This window comes from Bos javanicus, chromosome 15 (genome assembly GCF_032452875.1).
Source record: "Bos javanicus breed banteng chromosome 15, ARS-OSU_banteng_1.0, whole genome shotgun sequence".
Classification (NCBI taxonomy): Eukaryota; Metazoa; Chordata; class Mammalia; order Artiodactyla; family Bovidae; genus Bos; species Bos javanicus.
The window spans coordinates 84,111,484-84,129,784 of record NC_083882.1 but is presented as its reverse complement, the minus strand read 5'-3'; the positions used below and the strand labels follow the sequence as shown (position 1 = coordinate 84,129,784).

The following is an 18,301-nucleotide window of genomic DNA, read 5'->3' as shown; positions in this document are numbered from 1 at the left end:
CTGGGCTGGCCCAGGGCCGGAGCCAGCCTCAAGTCTCCAGGGCGCAGTCTCTCCCCCTGAGCACACTCCCCAAAGCCAGTGTCTTCTATCCACTGTTTTTAAGACATAAAATTGCCTGATAGGTGTTAAGTCTTTGATAAAAGTGTGTTGGTATAATTGGAATGAGAGACGGCCCTCGAGACACACGGGGAAGGTGTCACAGGTGAGGCCGCCTTCCGCCTATGCAGGTACGTCCCAGACACCCCACCTGCCCTGGTTCCTGGTGATGCTGCTGAGCAGCAAATAGCACAGTCCTTGGGGCTCCCCTGCTGGTCCAGTGGCGAGAAATCCGTGCTCTGGATAAAAGGGGCCCGGGTCTGATCCTTGGTCGGGGAGCTAGATCCCACAAGCGGCAACTAAAATTTGGCCGAGCCAAATAAACAAATATATTGTTTAAGTGAGCTAGGAGTCACACAAATTATTGCAAAAGTAATAAATGAATAAATAGCACAGTCCACTAAACACCAGGGCATCCTTAAGCTATTTAAACAGTACCAGGTTCTCCTTTTTTTTTCCAGATGGGCTATAAAAACCATGAAATCCTTAGGCCAGCCCTGTGTCCTTTGTTTTTATTTATGGGGGAAAATGTGAATAACTCAGTGCTACAGAAGAAATCCTTACCCCTTAACCTGCTGAGAACTACAGACCTGTGGACACACCCTACTCCTGGGTTAAGAACACATTTCCTTCATCAGGATTTAGTGATACCGGGACTGTACTGCGGAGCTGCTGCTGCTCCAGACGTGTTTGCTGAGGAGCCAAGACTTCGGGTTTTTAACAGAGTAGCAAGAGGTGCCTTCAAGATACTCCTTTGCAGAATGCTTGATTGCTCTTGACCCTAAGCAGAACATGAAATTCTCACATCACTGGGCAGGGAGGCTACAGTTCAGTGACCCGGCCAATGGGGCTGTAAACAGTAGCGTGTGGGCAGATCGTACCTAATACCCGCAATGGTAACCTGCACAGGCCAACTTCCTCCTGCCGGGTGTGCAGAAAACAAAACACGTGTTCCTTAAAGAACAGGGTCCTGCTGACCTCCTCCTCTCCCAGGACTCTCCTGCTGTCCCCCGCAGAGACAGGCGTGGACGAGAAGCGAGGAGAGGACGAGGAGCCCAGTTTCCATGTCAAGCTGCCAGAGTCTGGAGCCAAGAAACCATGAGTGGTGGGAGCATGGGGGACTCCTGGGAGTAAGTGAGCGTCATCTTAGCCGCGGACGAAAAGAACGCGGAAAACTGCTGTCCGTGAGGGGCACGTATATACCTGTGGCCGATTCATGCTGCTGTTCGGCAGAAACAAGCACCGTTCTGTAAAGCAATAAGCCTTCAATTAAAAAATAAATTAAAAAAAAAAGAAGAAAATCCTTGTCCTTGGAAGCGAGAAAGGAAAATGGGTCCGAGTCGGGACGGCCAGTCAAGGCCTACCCAGAAAGGCACATCCGGGCCCTGGGGGCCTGTGTGTTTGCCGGGGCGACACCGGCTGCAGTGCTGGCCTGGGCGGTTCCCAAAGGCCACTTTGCAGCTCAGCCTCTGGGCGACTGAAAAGCAAGATCTGACTCAATAGCGTCCGTTCATCCAGACGGGATCGACAGCGTTTGGGTTCGCCGTGTGCGGAGCACTGTTTTGGGTGCTGGGGAGGCTTCAGTGGCCCCTCTCTCGGAGATGTCTGCCCCGGCTGAGGAAGTGGAACAGCAAAAATGCACAAACAAATCAGTCCTGTGTGTTCAAGGCGACACCGACCCTGGGCTCTTTAATCCACGGGAATGGACCAGAGGCCAGAGGAGGGGTCGGGGAGCCCACCGGGGCCCCTGCTGCAGCTCGGGGAGCCAGAGCAGTGACAGGGGGCTCCTCCCTGGGGGGCTGGTCCAGGGTGGGCTGGGTGTGGGGAGCAGGCGCTCCCCTCCTTGGTGGTGCTGTGTGCAGGGACCCCGCTTTTGCGCCCAGCACCTCAGAAGCGGCAGCTGGATCGTGGCCTTTCTGTATCTCGTGGATGATTCGCTCCACCCGCTCGCAGTCACGTTTCGTCCCGTGCCACAGCTCCTTTGTATCTGTTGCTCCAGATGCTGGTCCAGGTACAAACACCACAAAAGGCCCGTGTCCCAGCCTGTCTCCAAGGCAGTGAATCCACAGCATAAAGGAAGTGGACGAGAAAAGGGGGTGTTGGGGGTGCTGTGTACAGAGACCTCACCCAGAGGGCGTCGCCGAGCAAAGCCCTGAGTGGTCACCTGCGTACTGGGCTGAGGTACGGCTGGCCAAGCAGAGAGGGCCCCAGGGGGCAATGCCCGGGGGCCCAGGCCTGCGGGGAGGTCGGGAGGGGGGCAGGCCTGCAGGGAGGAGGCCGGGGGAACCAGGACCCCGTCAGGCAGGCCTTTCAGAGCAGAGCTCTGACTCAGGGACTCAGGGAGCCAGGGCAGGCTCTGGGCGTGCCCTCCACCATGTTTCCAGGGTTCATCTGGATGCCAGGAGTGGGGCGCAGTACAGGAAAGGGGACCGACTGGAGGCTACTGCAGACGTCCGTGCGCTAAGACAAGTGCAGCCTGGCATGGGGAGGACTCTTTGATTCCTAGATCGTTTGTGGGGCGAGAAGAATAAGGAGGTTCGAGAATTACTCCGTCACGCTGGGCCTAAGAAAGAGGAGGAACCAGGGTTGCCATCCCTGGGATGGAGGAGACTGGGAGGGTCAGCCTGTCCAGAGGCCCAGGAGCCCAGCTCAGGTCGGCTGGTTTGACCCGCAGAGGGTTTGGTTCACCAAGGACTCTGGCCACTGTGATGCAGGGGGGTGTGGAGGGGCCGGGGCAGCAGAACGGGCTAGGGAGGAAAAGGGGCCTCGGGGGGAAGCAGACAAGCCTCCTTCAAGGATATCTGCTGGCAAGAGGAATAGAGAAATGGGAAAGCGGCTGCGGCTCATGACCCTGAGTCAACGACACCGCCTAGTTCTCATCTCCATCTCGGGTGGGAGAAGGAAATCACAGCACTGGACATGGATATGCGATCGTGATCAAAGAGACGGAAGGCAGCGAAGCAGAATGGACGTGGTGCATCTCTGCAGCCACGTCCTGGGGGCCGTCGTGGGTGGGCTGGGCCAGGGAAGCGGGCTCCGGGGTGAGCAGACAGGGCCACGCACGGCAGCAGGCCTGCCTGGTGACAGAGTGATTGCAGATACGAGCCGTGTGAGCTGTCAGCATGAGCACCAGCCGCGCCCTCCGAGTCTGTCCTGAATATCTGAACATTCGCTTTCAAATGCAGGCGTGTGTGTGTGGGAGACGCCACAAAGTGAACCATTAAAACTGCATTAAGTTGAAGTAAAATAAAGCAATGGTTAAAGATTACTGTGAAAACTATCAATATCATCTACAAAAACAACTATTAGGAATTTTCATACACTTTTATCCGCCTGGACTATGGCTCAGAGGGTAAAGCATCTGCTTGCAAGGAGGGAGACCCGGGTTCGTTCCCTGGGTCAGGAAGATCCCCTGCAGAAGGAAATGGCAATCCACTCCAGTACTCTTGCCTGGAAAACTCCACGGATGGAGGAACCTCGTAGGTTACAGTCCATGGGGTCGCAAAGAGTAGGACACGACTGAGCAACTTTTCTTCCCCTTTTCATATACTTAAGCACATTAGGAAATAAGTTGACAGCTAACAGGAATGTTAAGAGTACAGTAGCTTTGTAAGTGTCGGAAGACTATGACATCCTTTTGAACCAAGAAGAGATATATGAAATAGATGTATCTAAAATATAATTTTTAAATATAAATTACATAGACATTAGATATTCATAAAATGTAAAATTTTAAGATATTGGTAAGAATTAAGGTATATTTTTAAAGATTGTTTTAATCACAGTTTTTAATCATGGTTGAATTGTTTTGTGTTTACCTTTCCTAACATTACACAACAAGCTTTTCATAAACTGGATTTAAGTATTTAATTTCATTTTAGCCTTGTGTCTTGGGAGACAAGCTCTTCGTTGGAATTCTTGCCATTCTTAATAAAATTGGGAGGAACTTTGACGCAGGGGACAAGCTCCCGGATGATGTGCAGGTGCCTCTATCAGGAATCGCGTTTGATCCAGAAAAAATAAACACACGGAGACCAAGTGGTGAACAAGGAGCAGGCACATCCCCTCCCCCTGGACCAGCTTCAGAAGGACACAGTTCTCACGGTCCTTTAAGACCATTTCTTACAGCTTTGAGCTTGGTCCTTGTTGTTCAGTCGCTCAGTTGTGTCCAACTCTCTGCGACCCCGTGAACTGCAGCACGCCAGGCCTCCCTGTCCATCACCAACTCCCGGAGCTTACGCAAACCCTGTCCATCAAGTTGGTGATGCCATCCAGCCATCTCATCCTCTGTCATCCCCTTCTCCTCCTGCCCTCCAATCTTTCCCAGCATCAGGGTCTTTTCAAATGAGTCAGTTCGCATCAGGTGGCCAAAGGACTAGAGTTTCAGCTTCAGCATCAGCCATTCCAGTGAACGCTCAGGGTTGATTTCCCTTAGCACTCACTGGTTGGATCTTTGAGTTTCTTCCCAATCGGTTTTCAGCTGCCAAGGGACCCTTACACCTGCCCAGATTGTGACTCTGAGAGCCAAGTTCCTTCTACGAAACAAAATATAAATACAGGAGACCTTTTCCCTGAGTTTATATTTTGCTACATACCTGTCAGTGATGTTACAAAATATATATTTTGTATCTCAGATATCTGTACAAAAAGTTTTCTTGAAGTTCAACAGTGTGTTAGACAATAATGAATGTAACTATGCTGCTTCTTTATTTTAGAGCTTTTCCACCACACTCTGCAGATACAAGTAGCAACAGAGGAGGACGTGGGAACGGTGAGTGGGTTCGTTGCTTAAGCCTGCTGAGGAAGGAACACGGCTTGAGGGGCTAGCTGACGTGACACGCTCCTAACAGGTTATTTGCGATTCTCAGAATACACCAAGACTGAGTGACCCTCACTTGCGTCCCTCCCCTGAAATGCTTCACGTCCTTTACACCCAGCAGAGATGTGGTTAGATTGCTCCGGACGCCTAGCTGGGCTGGTGCTCCGTGTTGGATGCTGAGAACATGCTGGTGGATGAGACACATCTGCCTCCGTTCCGGCACCACTGGGGTTCTGGAAGGAAATGGGCCCTTACGTCTTTTCTTCCTCCCGGTCTTATTGAGACAGAATTGACATCAGCCTGGTACACATTCAAGGTGTGCCCCGTAATGATCTGACTCACATACGTCATGAAACGACCACAATAAGTTTAGTAAACCTCCATCACCTCATTTAGATACACAATTTAAAACAACAGAAAATAATTAGAGCAGAGATAGGAAAGCAGAAGAGTGGATCAGAGACATGATGGTCATCAAAAAAAGGACACATCTCCTTGAGCCTTAGTTTTCCATCTGGGCATAGGTCTCATGTTTGGAAATGATGTGCACATCGTATCTGAGGTATACGTTCTTGTGATCTGATGGTTCTGATTTCTGGTTTTCTCCACAGACTGCGTGGGTTTGAGTCTAAAGCCCCAGAGAATAAGGTTCTTTGGAGAAGCTGTGTGGTTCCTGATAGAATTCTCCTTCGTCGAGCCAGCCGTTCCCAACAGTGGAGTAGAAGGCAGTCTCACTTCCTCCTCCTGCCAAACAGGATGGTTCCTTCCTCCCTCTGGACGCCAGATCACTTGCTAAACTTCTTGAAACCTCTACTCAACATAACAAAGTGGTAAGTCTGGTTTTGGTGCTCTGCTTTGAGTTCAAGCCAGGTGCTGTATTTTGATTATAAGCGCAGTTGGTCCTCCACATCCACAGGTAACACATCCATGGTTCAGCCAACCGAGAATCGAAACCTACTCGGGAAAACAATTCCAGAAAATTCCCAAGGGCAAAAGTTAAATTTACCACGGGCCAGTAACTATGTATTTAGCACTTACACTGCGTTAGGTGTTATAGGTAATCCAGAGAGGATTGAAAGTGCGGTACGGGGAAGGATGTGTGTGGGTCATATGCAGATGGTCTGCTCACCGTGTTTTGTGAGGGACTTGAGCACCGTCCGGGGTCCTGGAATCAGTCCCCTCAGACATGGAGGGAAGGCCATAAGGGACTGCCTCCCAGCGCTGCCATTTGAGAGAGCTGGTTGCAGTATTCATGACCGTGGGGCTTCTGTCACCAATATCTGTCCTCGACCAGTAAGAACTTTGACTACACACAGACGGCTCAGGAGTCAAAAGACGGATGCTCCATGCCAGGCACGGTTGTCACACGCGTGTCACAACCAACAAGCACACTGTTGTTCCTTCTCTGACTGGATGACCCAGCAGACCACCACAGAGACACAGAGACTGGAGGGAAAAGCCTGAAGACATCGCTCACTGCCCCTGCACCCCTGCAACTACACACACACACGTGCACACACACACACACATACACAAATGCATGCATACACACACAAATACACACACACACACACACGCACACACACACACCAGGAGTCTGCAGACAGAACATACAGTACGCTCTCTCTTCACCCTCTCTTTGGCCAAAGACAGTTCCCTTTCTCCCAGCTGAGTATGGAGAGGCAAATAGAATGTGTTTACTTTATTTGTATCTGCCCCAGAAGCACTTCTGAGCAGATACTAAAACATGCTGCAGGTTGCGCATCTAACTGGCTCATCCATCACTAAAGACCGTGGAGACTTTTTAAAGGCTGAAATCAGCATCACATGAATTTACTACAATAAAATAACGATTTCCCTGTTGCCTTTTAGGATATTTTCAATTCCTGCTACTGTAGGCAATGCTGTGTGATATTCTGCATATTGTCTTCTGCCTCAAAGTGCACCCGGGGATGGACTCGGGCAGTGCAGACGCCATCAGGACCCGGCCCTGCCCACCTGCGGACGTCTGTGCTGTAGACGCCTGAGCCGCTCTTCTCCTTCTCGAACAGGACGATCTGGAAGGACAGGCAGGGCGGTGGAAGCAAGGGTGAGCCCCGCGCAGGATGAGCAGCCCTGGGGTGCGGGCAGGTCTGAGCCCAAAAAGGGGGGCTGGGGCCACCCACCTCGTTGGTGCCGGGCTGGAGCCAGGAGCCAGGCAGGTAAAGCGCTTCCTGAGGCCCAATATTCCAGTAGCGCCCAAGGTTTCGTCCATTGATGAACACACACCCGCGATTCCAGCCCTGCAAGGGGAGCAGGCTGGAGACCTGAGAACACAGCCACTGCACGGCACAGGCGAGGCTCCCGGGCGTGGAGCACGGCGGGGAGTCCAGGTGGCACAGCCCGAGGCTCCTGGGGGGCAGCCCAAGGCTCTGGGCATGGACCATGGAGGAGAGTCCAGGGGGCACAGCCCAAGGCTCCCAGGCATGGAGCACAGAGGGGAATCCAGGGGGCACAGCCCGAGGCTCATGGGGGGCACAGGCGAGGCTCTGGGCATGGAGCATGGAGGGGAATCCGGGGGGCACAGCCCGAAGCTCCTGGGGGGCACAGCCCAAGGCTCTGGGCATGGAGCACAGAGGGGAGTCCGGGGGGCACAGCCCAAGGCTCCCGGGCATGGAGCACAGAGGGGAGTCCAGGAGGCACAGCCTGAGGCTCCTGGGGGGCAGCCCGAGGCTCTGGACATGGAGCATGGAGGAGAGTCCAGGGGGCACAGCCCAAGGCTCCCAGGCATGGAGCACAGAGGGGAATCCAGGGGGCACAGCCCGAGGCTCATGGGGGGCACAGGCGAGGCTCTGGGCATGGAGCATGGAGGGGAATCCGGGGGGCACAGCCCGAAGTTCCTGGGGGGCATAGTCCAAGGCTCCGGGCATGGAGCACAGAGGGGAGTCCAGGAGGCACAGCCTGAGGCTCCTGGGGGGCAGCCCGAGGCTCTGGACATGGAGCATGGAGGGGAGTCCGGGGGGCACAGCCCGAGGCTCCTGGGGGGCACAGCCCAAGGCTCCGGGCATGGAGCACAGAGGGGAGTCCGGGGGGCACAGCCCAAGGCTCCCGGGCATGGAGCACAGAGGTGAGTCCAGGAGGCACAGCCTGCGGCTCCTGGGGGGCAGCCTGAAGCTCTGGGCATGGAGCATGGAGGGGAGTCCAGGGGGCACAGCCCAAGGCTCCTGGGGGGCAGCCCAAGACTCCTGGGCATGGAGCACAGAGGGGAGTCCAGGGGGCACAGCCCGAGGCTCCTGGGGGGCAGCCCAAGACTCCCGGGCATGGAGCACAGAGGGGAGTCTGGGGGACACAGTCTGAGGCTCCTGGGGGGCACAGCCCAAGGCTCTGGGCATAGAGCATGGAGGGGAGTCCAGGGGGCAGCCTGAGGCTCCCAGGCATGGAGCGCGGAGAGGAGTCCAGCGGGGCACAGAGCCCCTGCCACCCGGGGGGCAGCCCGAGACTCCCAACCTGTGACAGGCAGTGCTGTTTTCAAACAGCAGGGCTTCTGCTTCCAGAAACAAGGACGAAGTACTAGGGATGAACGCCACGGTTGACAACCATAAAAGCGACGCGGCTTTAGACATCTGCTTGTGATCCAAGGATATTCGAGGCCCAACACCCCGGGGAAGACAGGGAAACGGGACGGGAGGCGCCGGCTCTCCCAGGAAGAGGAGGCGAGAAGCAGAGCGGAGCCTTCACGCCTCACACACACCCAGGTTTTATCTGGAAACACTGTCAGGGAGCCTCACTGACTAGCTGCTCTCTGCACTGGGACCTGTTGGGAGCTGCACGCTGGGAGGGGTGTTGGCAATGTTTCATTGTCCATCTCAGGGGTGATCGTCCAGTGTTCACTATTGTAATAATGTGTTGCCTGTGATAATTTATTGATCTGTGCATTCATGTTTTGTGCTTTGTATTATGCAGGTGTTTACAAATAGAGGATGTACCGGGTAAAAAATAATATCCTAGGAAAGGAGGGAAGTTGGAGAATACACTTTATGGAACATCCCATTAGTGTAAAAAGGTGACATGTATGTGTCAGGCAGTTACTCATGAAACCACACGTGAAACCATTGGCCGCACCGCATTCTGGGAAGTGGAGAGGAGCTGGGGGGCGGGGAGAGAACCCACATCTTTGCTGTCTACGTATTATTATTGTTTGAACTTTTCCACTGTGCTCTGATGTATTATTTCTTAAACAATGAAACGTTAGGAAGACTGAAACCTGCTGGAAACCTTGGTTGAAATGAGGAAGGGAAAGAACGCGGGGGCCTCCCTTCCAGACTCCACGAGGACAGGCGTGCGTGGAGGGGCACTCACTCACGAGCAGCTGGAGGAAGGTGTCCTGTGGAGAGGAGCCAGCCATCAGCGTGCCCAGGTGGAAGGCAGGGCTCGAGGAGGGGCCCCCGAGAGGCCTCCAGCGTGCAGAGCGGAGCCTGGGGGGCCACACATGAGGGGCAGGAAAGCCTTTCCCAGTGCCAAGGCCCACGCTGACCCTGGGTCCCCACAGGACAGGCTGATCCCTGACCTCCCCACAGGACGGGCTGACCCCTGGCCCCCCCACAGGACATGCTGACCTTGGGCCTCCCACAAGACGGACTGACCCCTGACCTCCCCCACAGGATGGGCTGACCCGGGCCCCCCCAACAGGACATGCTGACCCTTGACCTCCCCCACAGGATGGGCTGACCCCTGACCTCCCCACAGGACGGGCTGACCCCTGACCTCCCCACAGGATGGGCTGACCCCTGACCTCCCCACGACCTCCCCCACAGGATGGGCTGACCCCTGGCCCCCCCACAGGACATGCTGACCCCAGGCCTCTCCCTCGGGACAGGGGTTCTCTGTTAGGGGCTCTGCTGGAACCAGGATCCTAGATAACCCTGAGCACCTCACTCTGGGGCCATGAATCGTGGACCCTCATCTGCAAAGGGAGGAGGTGAAGACCTCGAGCTCCCTGGTCTCCAAGGTTAGGCCAGACCCAGGGCCAGGACAAGGGTCAGGGTCAGGGTTAGAGTTAGGGTTAGAAGGAACGTACTTCTTGAAGAATTGCGTTTTCAGTTCCAGAGAATAAATGGTGAACCAGTTCAGGGGGATTTTATCCAGAGTAACAGGTCCGATCAATCCTGCAGCGGGGAGACAGCAGAGGTAAGGACACTCTCCGGTGTCCAAGCACAGACTCACAGTCCGGAGTCATCAGTGACCAGGGCTCAGCCCGGGAGGGCACGGACTGGTCTGACCTGCATGCCTGAGGGTCTCCAAACCACCAGGAAAGCTTCCCACCCAAGCCCTGAACTTCCCCTGGAATTCCCCAGAGGGGCAGGGTCCCCCTGCAGACAGCCAGGACGGCCCCCCCGCAGTGGGAGTCGACAGGACGGAGGGTGGGGACAGACGCCGCTGGTCCCCACACCCAGGGCTCCACCTCTGCCAGGGCTCAGTCTTCCCTCCAACCCCACCCTCAATCTTCGGGTCCAAGTCACGAGGCGGGGAGGGCACGGCTGTTACCAGAGCCCACCTTTCCGCTGATTTTGAATTTTCCATGAAAAATTGACTCGTCCTTGATTCTCCACCAGGATCCTTAGAAGCTGACATTCCTGCTTGTGACAGACCAGTTCATGGGGATATATGGCCACGGAAGGCTTTCCTGGAGCCCAGTCTTCTCAAAGTCCCAGAGGGAAAACAAGCGAAGGGGAGAAGCCGAGGCCCCCCAAGGGCCCTGAATGCTGCTGCTTCAGAGGGTCCTGCCTGGCCCGCCCTCACAGAGGCCTGGGGCTCAGCGGCGGTGTGAGAGCACCGGCCAGGGGCTTGGCAGGAAACGTCCACCGGCACCCAAGTGCAGAAGCTGAAGCGCAGGACACATGAGGGCTGGGGGTGCACATAGACTCTCAGCCCTAGTCCTTCTGCCAGGACCCTGAGGGGCCCATCACCCCACGGCAGATGGGGAGATGGGAGGGTCTGCCTCAGAAACAGCGCATTTGCGCTGGAGGCCCGAGTCTAGAGCCGCAACTCGACTTTCGAGTTACATACCGTGATTGGAGGAATGTCTATGTCCCGATAAACATCGGTCAGAATCCCTAAACTCGTCTCATTCAAAAACACCTGCAAAAGAAGGGCTGGCATCGGACGGACAGGCCCACCCAGAGGAAGGGGGCAGGGAGATCGGGGTTGGGGCGGTCTCCAGGAAGGGAGCCACCAGCCTGCTGTCCGTGGGCGGCCAGAAGCGGAGGCCCCAGCAGACTTACAGCGTGACAGGTAACGTGGGCCTCTTCCACCCCAATCAAGCCTCACACACAGAGGTGCTTAAAAGCATATCAAACAGCAAAGGGGCCCATGGCAGCCCCCAAAAGGTGGAGCTGGGCTGATGTCCTGCCTGCAGCCAGACGCCCAGCCCCACCTGAGCCTCATCTTGTGCATTGGCATGGAGCCGGCCCCCGGAGCAGATGGTCATCTCATAAAGCACGAACCCGAAGGACTGGCCGTTGCCGTTGTTGATGGGCAGGTTCTCCATGTTGATCGGAACGTTAGAGGTGACCGGCTGAGAGGTGGGCAGGGAGCTGGGGTGAGAACCAGGCCCTTCTCTCTAAGACCCTGGGCAAGCTTGGCTATGCCTCCTAACGGTCCCCAAGAGCCCTTTGATGAGACTCCGTGGGACGACACCTGTGCCCTAGTCTCCACGGACCAGGAGCCTGGGGGCGGGCAGAGGGGCCCCCGCTCTAATCCTGAGAACCAGCAGCGTCAACGACTGAGTCCCAGCTCAACTGCCAGGGAGCAAAGCAACGCATCGAGCAAGCGTGCACTTCGCATCCACAGTGTGCGTGGCATGCCTCACTAGTGGCAGGAGGCTCAGCACAGGAGAAACCCTGTGAGCTCAAGAGGGAACGTCTCCCAGGGCCTAAGACGCTGTGCTCCTCGTGTCGGGGGCCCGGGTTCAGTCCCTGGTCAGGAAACTAGCTTCCATGTGCCACGGCTAAAGATCCCCCGCACGGCGAGTAAAACAAAGAGCCGCGAGTAAGACCTGGCACGGCCAAAGCAACACACGCAAAACAGATTAACACGAACAAAAGCAGAGCGGCATCTTCCAAGCAAGGCTCTCCTTCTCTTCTGCGCGGACACGGACCCTAGTCTTGGGGGGAGCAGGGGGGTCCCGCCGTCGGACGAGGTGGTGCTGGAGAGGACGCGGAGCCCAGCTGCACGGGCTGCTGGCTCGGCCACGCTCAGGACAGGGCCTGCGAGCAGGGGTCTCTGTGATCCCACTCCCCCCCAGGCCCCCCACTCTTCAGTTCACACCCGTTCACAGTCTTCCCAGGAGGCACCCCGGCTCTGCCCGCTGGTGCCAAACGTGGACAAAACGTAGGAGCATGTCCCCGCTTTCACAGAAAGCCCTGAAGGCCTCCCTGCTCTGTGGCCTCGGCCCGGCCCCAGCCCCCGTGTCCCCAGTAGCCACCCCCGGTCCCCGGAGCCCAGGGTGCTCACCCTCTGCAGGTAAGGCAGGGCCTCCCACAGTGGCAGGTAGTGAGATAGCTTCAAGGAGGGGTACACCGCCTTGGGAGTGGGACTCGGAACAGGGGGCAGGGGCCTGACTGCAAAGGAAACGGGCAGCGGGAAGCATCCCCTCCTTCCCCACGCTGCCCCGCCCTCCCCGGAATCACGCCGCGGGAGACGGGGTCCCAGCCCGGCGGGGTTCCTCAAGCTGTGAGACGCTGGGAGACCAGACCCCCTGGGAGCTCAGAGCGGGAGGTCTCTGCCGGACGCTGCCCCTGCCTGGCTCCCTGGCATCTGGGAGGCGCACCCCTAAGGTGATCTCCACAGATACAGTTCACAGGGTGACTCTCAGGGGTGCATGAGGGCATCTCCATGCAGAGAGCTTTGTCAACAGTCGCTCCAACTTCTAGCGGACAAGCACCACTCTCTTCACAGAGAAGATGCTGTCCCTTAAAGGGCTTAAAAACAACGCGGCTCTCAGGTGGGAAAACCAGGGTTTGAATGAAGGCAGCCCCTGCCCTCACAAGCACTTTTAAGTTTCTGCCCATAGGGAACCCTTCCCTCTCCTACCCACTCCCACAACTTCCCGAGGATGGCCAGCCCCCCAGCAAAACGGCAGCTGAGTACCCAGGATGGACTCAAAGAGGCTCTGGAGCATGAAGTGCTTGGCGGTGTAGTCCCCGGCCTCCGTCAGCACTGCGTCGTAGTCTGCAAGACACCGGCCGCCTTCTCTGAGCCGGGCCCTCCCCCCCACCGGCCTCCTTCTCTGGGCAGGGCCCCCCCACCGGCCGCCTTCGCTGGGCCGGGGCCCCCCCACCGGCCGCCTTCGCTGGGCCGGGGCCCCCCCACCGGCCGCCTTCGCTGGGCTGGGGCCCCCGAAGTGGGTGGGAGCCGACTTCCCAGCCCAGACCACTCTGGCCATCCCCGCAGCCATGCCCGGGTCCGAGGCCACGGCCACCAGGCCTTCCCCGCTTCCTTTCACAGACACTCATCTGCCCCCAGCCCAGCCGCCCAGGAGGCCTCCGGGGCCCACACGGCACCACCCCGGGTTCTGCCGGGGAGCCCAGGTCAGGGGCCCGTGATCAGGACGGGCAGGGCAGAGTGAGAGGTCACGGTGGCCCCTCTGCGGCGAGGTCAGCCTGCTCTCTGCAGTGTGCACATCTCAGAGGGAAGGAAGACAGAGAGAGGAGGGAACTCTCGGTGCTCAGTGTAGATCGGGGCCCCCGGCTCAGGGCGGCCGAGCCGGACAGCACTTGCCGTAGCTCGTGGTAACACCTCTGTGCTTCTCGAAACTCGTGGCCCCGTTCATGAAACCAAAGTTGGTCCCCCCGTGGAACATGTACACGTTGAAGGAGATCCCATATCTGATAAATTCAGACACGCTCTTTTCAACTTCTGCAGAGGAGGAAGACGAGAAATAGCAGAGGTCAAAACTTCAGAGACGACAGAACGTTTGGGAAAGCCGCTCCTCTCTGGTGCTGCCCCACAGCCAGCTCAACCGTGTGTCCCTCAGAGTCCACGGAGATTCTAACCAGACAGCAGGCGGAATCGACCACAAGTACCCTAGAAAACTAAACTTGTCCATACTAAGCTAGTGTTAGTCACTCAGTTGTGTCCGACTCTCTGCAGTCCCACGGACTGTAGCCCCCCCAGTCTCCCCTGTCCATGCAATTATCCAGGCAAGAATACTGGAGTGGCTTGCCATTCCCTTCTCCAATACTAAGAGCCTTTCCAAAAGTTACTTCTCCCAGAGAATTTCACTCTGAGCTACATCTATTAAATAGCAGCCTGAGAGCCTTTACATCACTTAAGGATCGCATGTCCATTAAATTTTTGAAATTATACAAATAATTCATCTATTCTTGCTAACCACCTGCTCGGATGGTGCCTCTGGGGCAGTGGCCGCCGCCGTCTCATTTGTGCCCCACGGCCATCTCCACGCCGGCCCTAAAGGAGGCAGCCTGGCTGGAAGTTCGCCAGGTGTGGCTCAGCACTGGCTGTGCGCCTCGCTGTCCGTCTGGCCGTGCTCAGCCCACTTTCTCTCAGAGCCTCAGCTCCCTTGCCTGCTGAACAGGGTCCTCATCCCTCCCCCATCACACATGGATGAGAATTAACTGACAGGAAGAAACACGCACAGTGCCCAACAGACACGTGGTCGGAAACCCGTGTTGACTGGGGGCCATCTGGAGTTATTCTTGTTTGCTCCCTATTTTGCTGTTCAAAGCAGGCCTTTCTCAGTTACCTACTATCTTTTGATTGTTGTCTTTATTTCCAGTACAAGTCAGCTTGCTTTTGTAAATACCGTTAGTAGAAAAACACTTCTATTAACAGCCTCCTCCAGGCACTGCTCTGGGCGGCCTACCAGATCGCCACACTTCATCCTGACAACGGCGCTCCGGGGAGGAGGAGGTTTCAGGGGCCACCTCACTGGGGCCACAGAGCTGGGCCTGAGAGCTTTGCTGCTTTGGCTCCAGGATCTCCAGTCACGCTCACCTCTTGGCCCCTCAGCTGCAGAGGCCTCTGTGACTGTCAGGAGATGCATCCCACCCTCAGAGACCGTGCGGGACCCCCCGGCAGCTGGCCCTGTCTCTTCTGTCCCCGCACCTGCTTGGTCAGGGGTGGGGGACTCATCACTGTTTACCCAACCACCTGTCCATCCATGGGGCAGCGAGCCTCCAGGGCGTGGAGCCAGTGGCTCAGGCCCCCACGCCCTCAGGCTTGGCCGCAACCCCTCCACAGGAGGTGCAGGTCCGAGAGCTGACCGAAGAGCGGGGCAAGGTGAGCGACCCTCACAGGTCAGACACCACGGCAGACTCACCGTTCACACCCATCACCCTGTGATCGATTCCCCAGGTATCAAACCAGCCGACCCAGAATTCCATGATCAGAATGGGCTTGTGTCTCTAGGAACAAACCAAATCAAATGCTAAGTCTGACGCCAGGAAGAAGGGAGATCAGAAGATCTGAAGATGACAAGTCAGCATTTGAGGGGCTCCCTCTCCACTCGTCCCTGCTGGGCATGGACGCTCCCTGCCCCTCACCCAGCGCACCCCTGCAACCACCCACAGCAGTGGCTCCTGTTCCCCACAGGCCCAAAAACACACCCCACGTGTATTAAGACAAAGGGACAAAAAGAAACATAAAACCGGGGGTGGGGGCTGATTACCCATCTCAAGAAATCAGAAAAAAGCAGAAAATAAACCAAAGAGTAAAACAAAGGAAATAATAGCCTGATGGCTATTGCCGAGGGCATCCTGTGCTCACAACAAGGACGGCGGGGACCTGTGGCCTGGTGAGGACAGGCTGAGAGGGGAACAGACCACGCAGAAGCCCAGAGCCGTCAGCTCTCTCCGTCAGTAATCGATGGCCTGAGCTCTGATCACCAGAAAGGGCAGAGCTTACCTGGCAGTGACGCCCGCCAGCCTGACCTGACGGAAACGCACAAACAGACGCAGAGCACCGCCATGCACGCGCGCGGGCCACGCACCAGGAATGGCCACAGCATAAGCCGTGAGGCAAACCATAGCAGACACGAAAGAACAGTCACACCAGGTAGGTTCTTGGATCTTCACAGCATTAAAACAGAAATCACCAACAGAATGATATCTAGAAAATCCCCAAACGCTGACAAATTAAACAATATGCTTCCAACGGACACATGGAGTGAAGAAACAAAAATTTAGTAATTAAATCCAATGAAAATTTAATGCTCTGAACATTTTTAAAAACATCACTTGAAAATAAAAAAAATACAGCATTTCAAAATTGGTGGGATGGAGCAAAACCAGTGTACACAGGAAAATTCATAGCACTAAATGCTTGTATTAGAAAAACAGAAAGTCTCAAGTCAGTAACCTAAGCTTCAACCAGAAAAAAAAAAGAAACCCTAGTAAAAGTAGAGCAAATCCTGTCCATTAAGGAAGCATAAGGTAGAAAATGTTAAAGATTACAGCAGAAATAATAGGAAAGAAAAACATAATAGAGAAAAAAGCCAAAATACGGTTCTCTGAAAATATCAACAAAGTGATAAGCTTCAAGTCATACTGACCAAGATTTTTAAAAAAAGAAGAAATACATGAAATTGTCAATAACAGGAGTGGAAGAAAGGTCATCATTACTTACAACAAAGACATTCAAAGGATATTAATGAATCATTACAAACACTCTACGGTCATGAATTCAAAGTACAGGTGAAAAAGGACAGAATAAAGACACGAGCTACTGGAACTCACTCAAGAGGGACTAACCTGAGCCATGCTGCATCCATCAGGAAAACTAAATAAAAAGCCCTCCGAAAAAGAAAATTTCAAGTCCAGATGCGCTCAATGGTGTATTTTACCAAACGGTGAGTAACATATACTAACATTTCTACAAAATCTCTTCCAGGAGATAGAAAAGGAGGGCATTTTATGAGGTCAGCATGACCCTAATTCCAAAATCGAATAAAGGCATTTCGAGAAAAGAAAACCAAGCGTCAGCATTCCTCACGAACACAGAAGCAAAAGTCCTCAACAAAATCTGAACGAGCTGAAACCAGTATATAAAATGAGACTACCCCACAACCAAGGGGGATGCAGCCTCAGAATGCAAGCAGGGGTCAGCATTCAAAACGCAAGCGACCTGTGTCAGCACCACCGAGGCAGGGAGCAGGGCCCTGAGGTCCGTGCGCGGCGGGAGCTCCTCCATCGGGAGGGACGCGGCCGCTGTCCTCAGGGGGATGCAGCGCCGCCGTCGCGAGGGACGCGGTGGCAGTTGAGGCCACAACACGTGGGCCTCAGAGTCGTCAGGCAGTATGAGAGACTGGATACCCGAGGCCGCGTTTTGATGAAAGGTCCAGAAAAGCCCATTATGGCTCCCTGGGACAGAGGGAGGGAGGGAGCTGACTGCAGGAGGAGGCCGTCTAGACAGGTGCCAGGTGCAAAACGCCGTGCTAATCATACATTTTCAATGGGCGGGTTCAACGGTGTATAAATTGTTCTTCAATAAAACTGCTTTTAAAGGAACGAGAGGAAAACAGCAACAAGGGAGGCGCTGCCCTCAGCACAGCTCCCTGCTTCCAAGGAGGCCGGAGATGCAGAAACCAGTGAGCAAAGGGCTAAAACCGAGGGGACGCCCCTGGCGGGCCAGTGGTCAATGCCTGGCTTCCTGACGCAAGGGGTGTGGGTGAGATCCCTGGTCAGGGAACTAGGGACCACGTGTCTCTTGGCCAAAAAACAGAAACTGAAAACAGAAGCAATACTGTGACAAATTCAATAAAGACTTTAGAAATGGTCCACATCAAAACATCTTAAAAAAAGAGAAAAGACTGTGGAGGAGGGTGGAGGCTGAGGGGAGAGCGCTGTGGCCACAACAGGGGTGTTTGCGCCTGGAAGGGGGTGCAGGCAGGGTGGGTCTGCAGGCGCAGGGAGCCTGCAGAGTTCTGGCGAAGCAGAGCTGATCCCGAGCACCGGGCCCCGCTGAGCCGGGAGAGGGGCCGCCGGCCCGGCGCTGTGTCCATCCACTGCGCGGCTCACGGGGCCAGGGGGCAGAGCTGCCCAGCGCACCTCCGGGGAGACTTCTTAGCCACGGCCCCATGCCAGGCATCCACGTTCACCCCCCTCTGTCCCTTGGGGCCTCCTGGGAGGCACTCCCCGCACTGCCCGAGACAAGCGGCCCTGGTCCGGAAGCTGGGCCCAAGGCCTGTCCTTGAGTAGCTCTGCCCAGGCCCGCAGCCGCCACCTACCTGCAGCTTGTACAGATGCTTGAACGAGTCCACCTTGAACCCCTTCATGTTGATGCTGGCCAGCACTGCAGAGACAGAGAGGACGGGGGGCTGCTGGGGCTCGCCACCCCTGACGTGGGTGGGGGGCGCCCTCGGAGGAAGGGGCAGCAGCGGCTCCTCCCTTT

At 55.7% G+C, this 18,301-nt stretch overlaps 1 protein-coding gene across 8 annotated transcripts in view; it reads right to left on the bottom strand.

Moving 5' to 3' along the window:
- Positions 1 to 4,779: 4,779 nt before the first annotated feature.
- GLB1L3 (galactosidase beta 1 like 3) overlaps positions 4,780 to 18,301 on the bottom strand; it is a 32,441-nt gene continuing 18,919 nt past the window's right edge. For 2 of the 8 annotated variants that reach the window (XM_061381667.1, XM_061381669.1), the window contains 10 exons: positions 18,138 to 18,202; positions 15,234 to 15,318; positions 13,673 to 13,810; positions 13,043 to 13,123; positions 12,407 to 12,513; positions 11,328 to 11,468; positions 10,961 to 11,032; positions 10,449 to 10,530; positions 9,972 to 10,059; positions 8,313 to 9,369 (listed from right to left, as the gene is read on the bottom strand). In XM_061381667.1, coding sequence (XP_061237651.1) covers positions 8,862 to 9,369; positions 9,972 to 10,059; positions 10,449 to 10,530; positions 10,961 to 11,032; positions 11,328 to 11,468; positions 12,407 to 12,513; positions 13,043 to 13,123; positions 13,673 to 13,810; positions 15,234 to 15,318; positions 18,138 to 18,202 — 1,367 coding nt within the window. In that variant the 3' untranslated portion in view covers positions 8,313 to 8,861. Of the gene's footprint in view, positions 5,870 to 6,913; positions 6,973 to 7,080; positions 7,198 to 8,312; positions 9,370 to 9,971; positions 10,060 to 10,448; positions 10,531 to 10,960; positions 11,033 to 11,327; positions 11,469 to 12,406; positions 12,514 to 13,042; positions 13,124 to 13,672; positions 13,811 to 15,233; positions 15,319 to 18,137; positions 18,203 to 18,301 lie in introns of those variants that run through there. The other 6 variants (XM_061381670.1, XM_061381671.1, XM_061381672.1 and 3 more) reach the window with 6 other exon arrangements.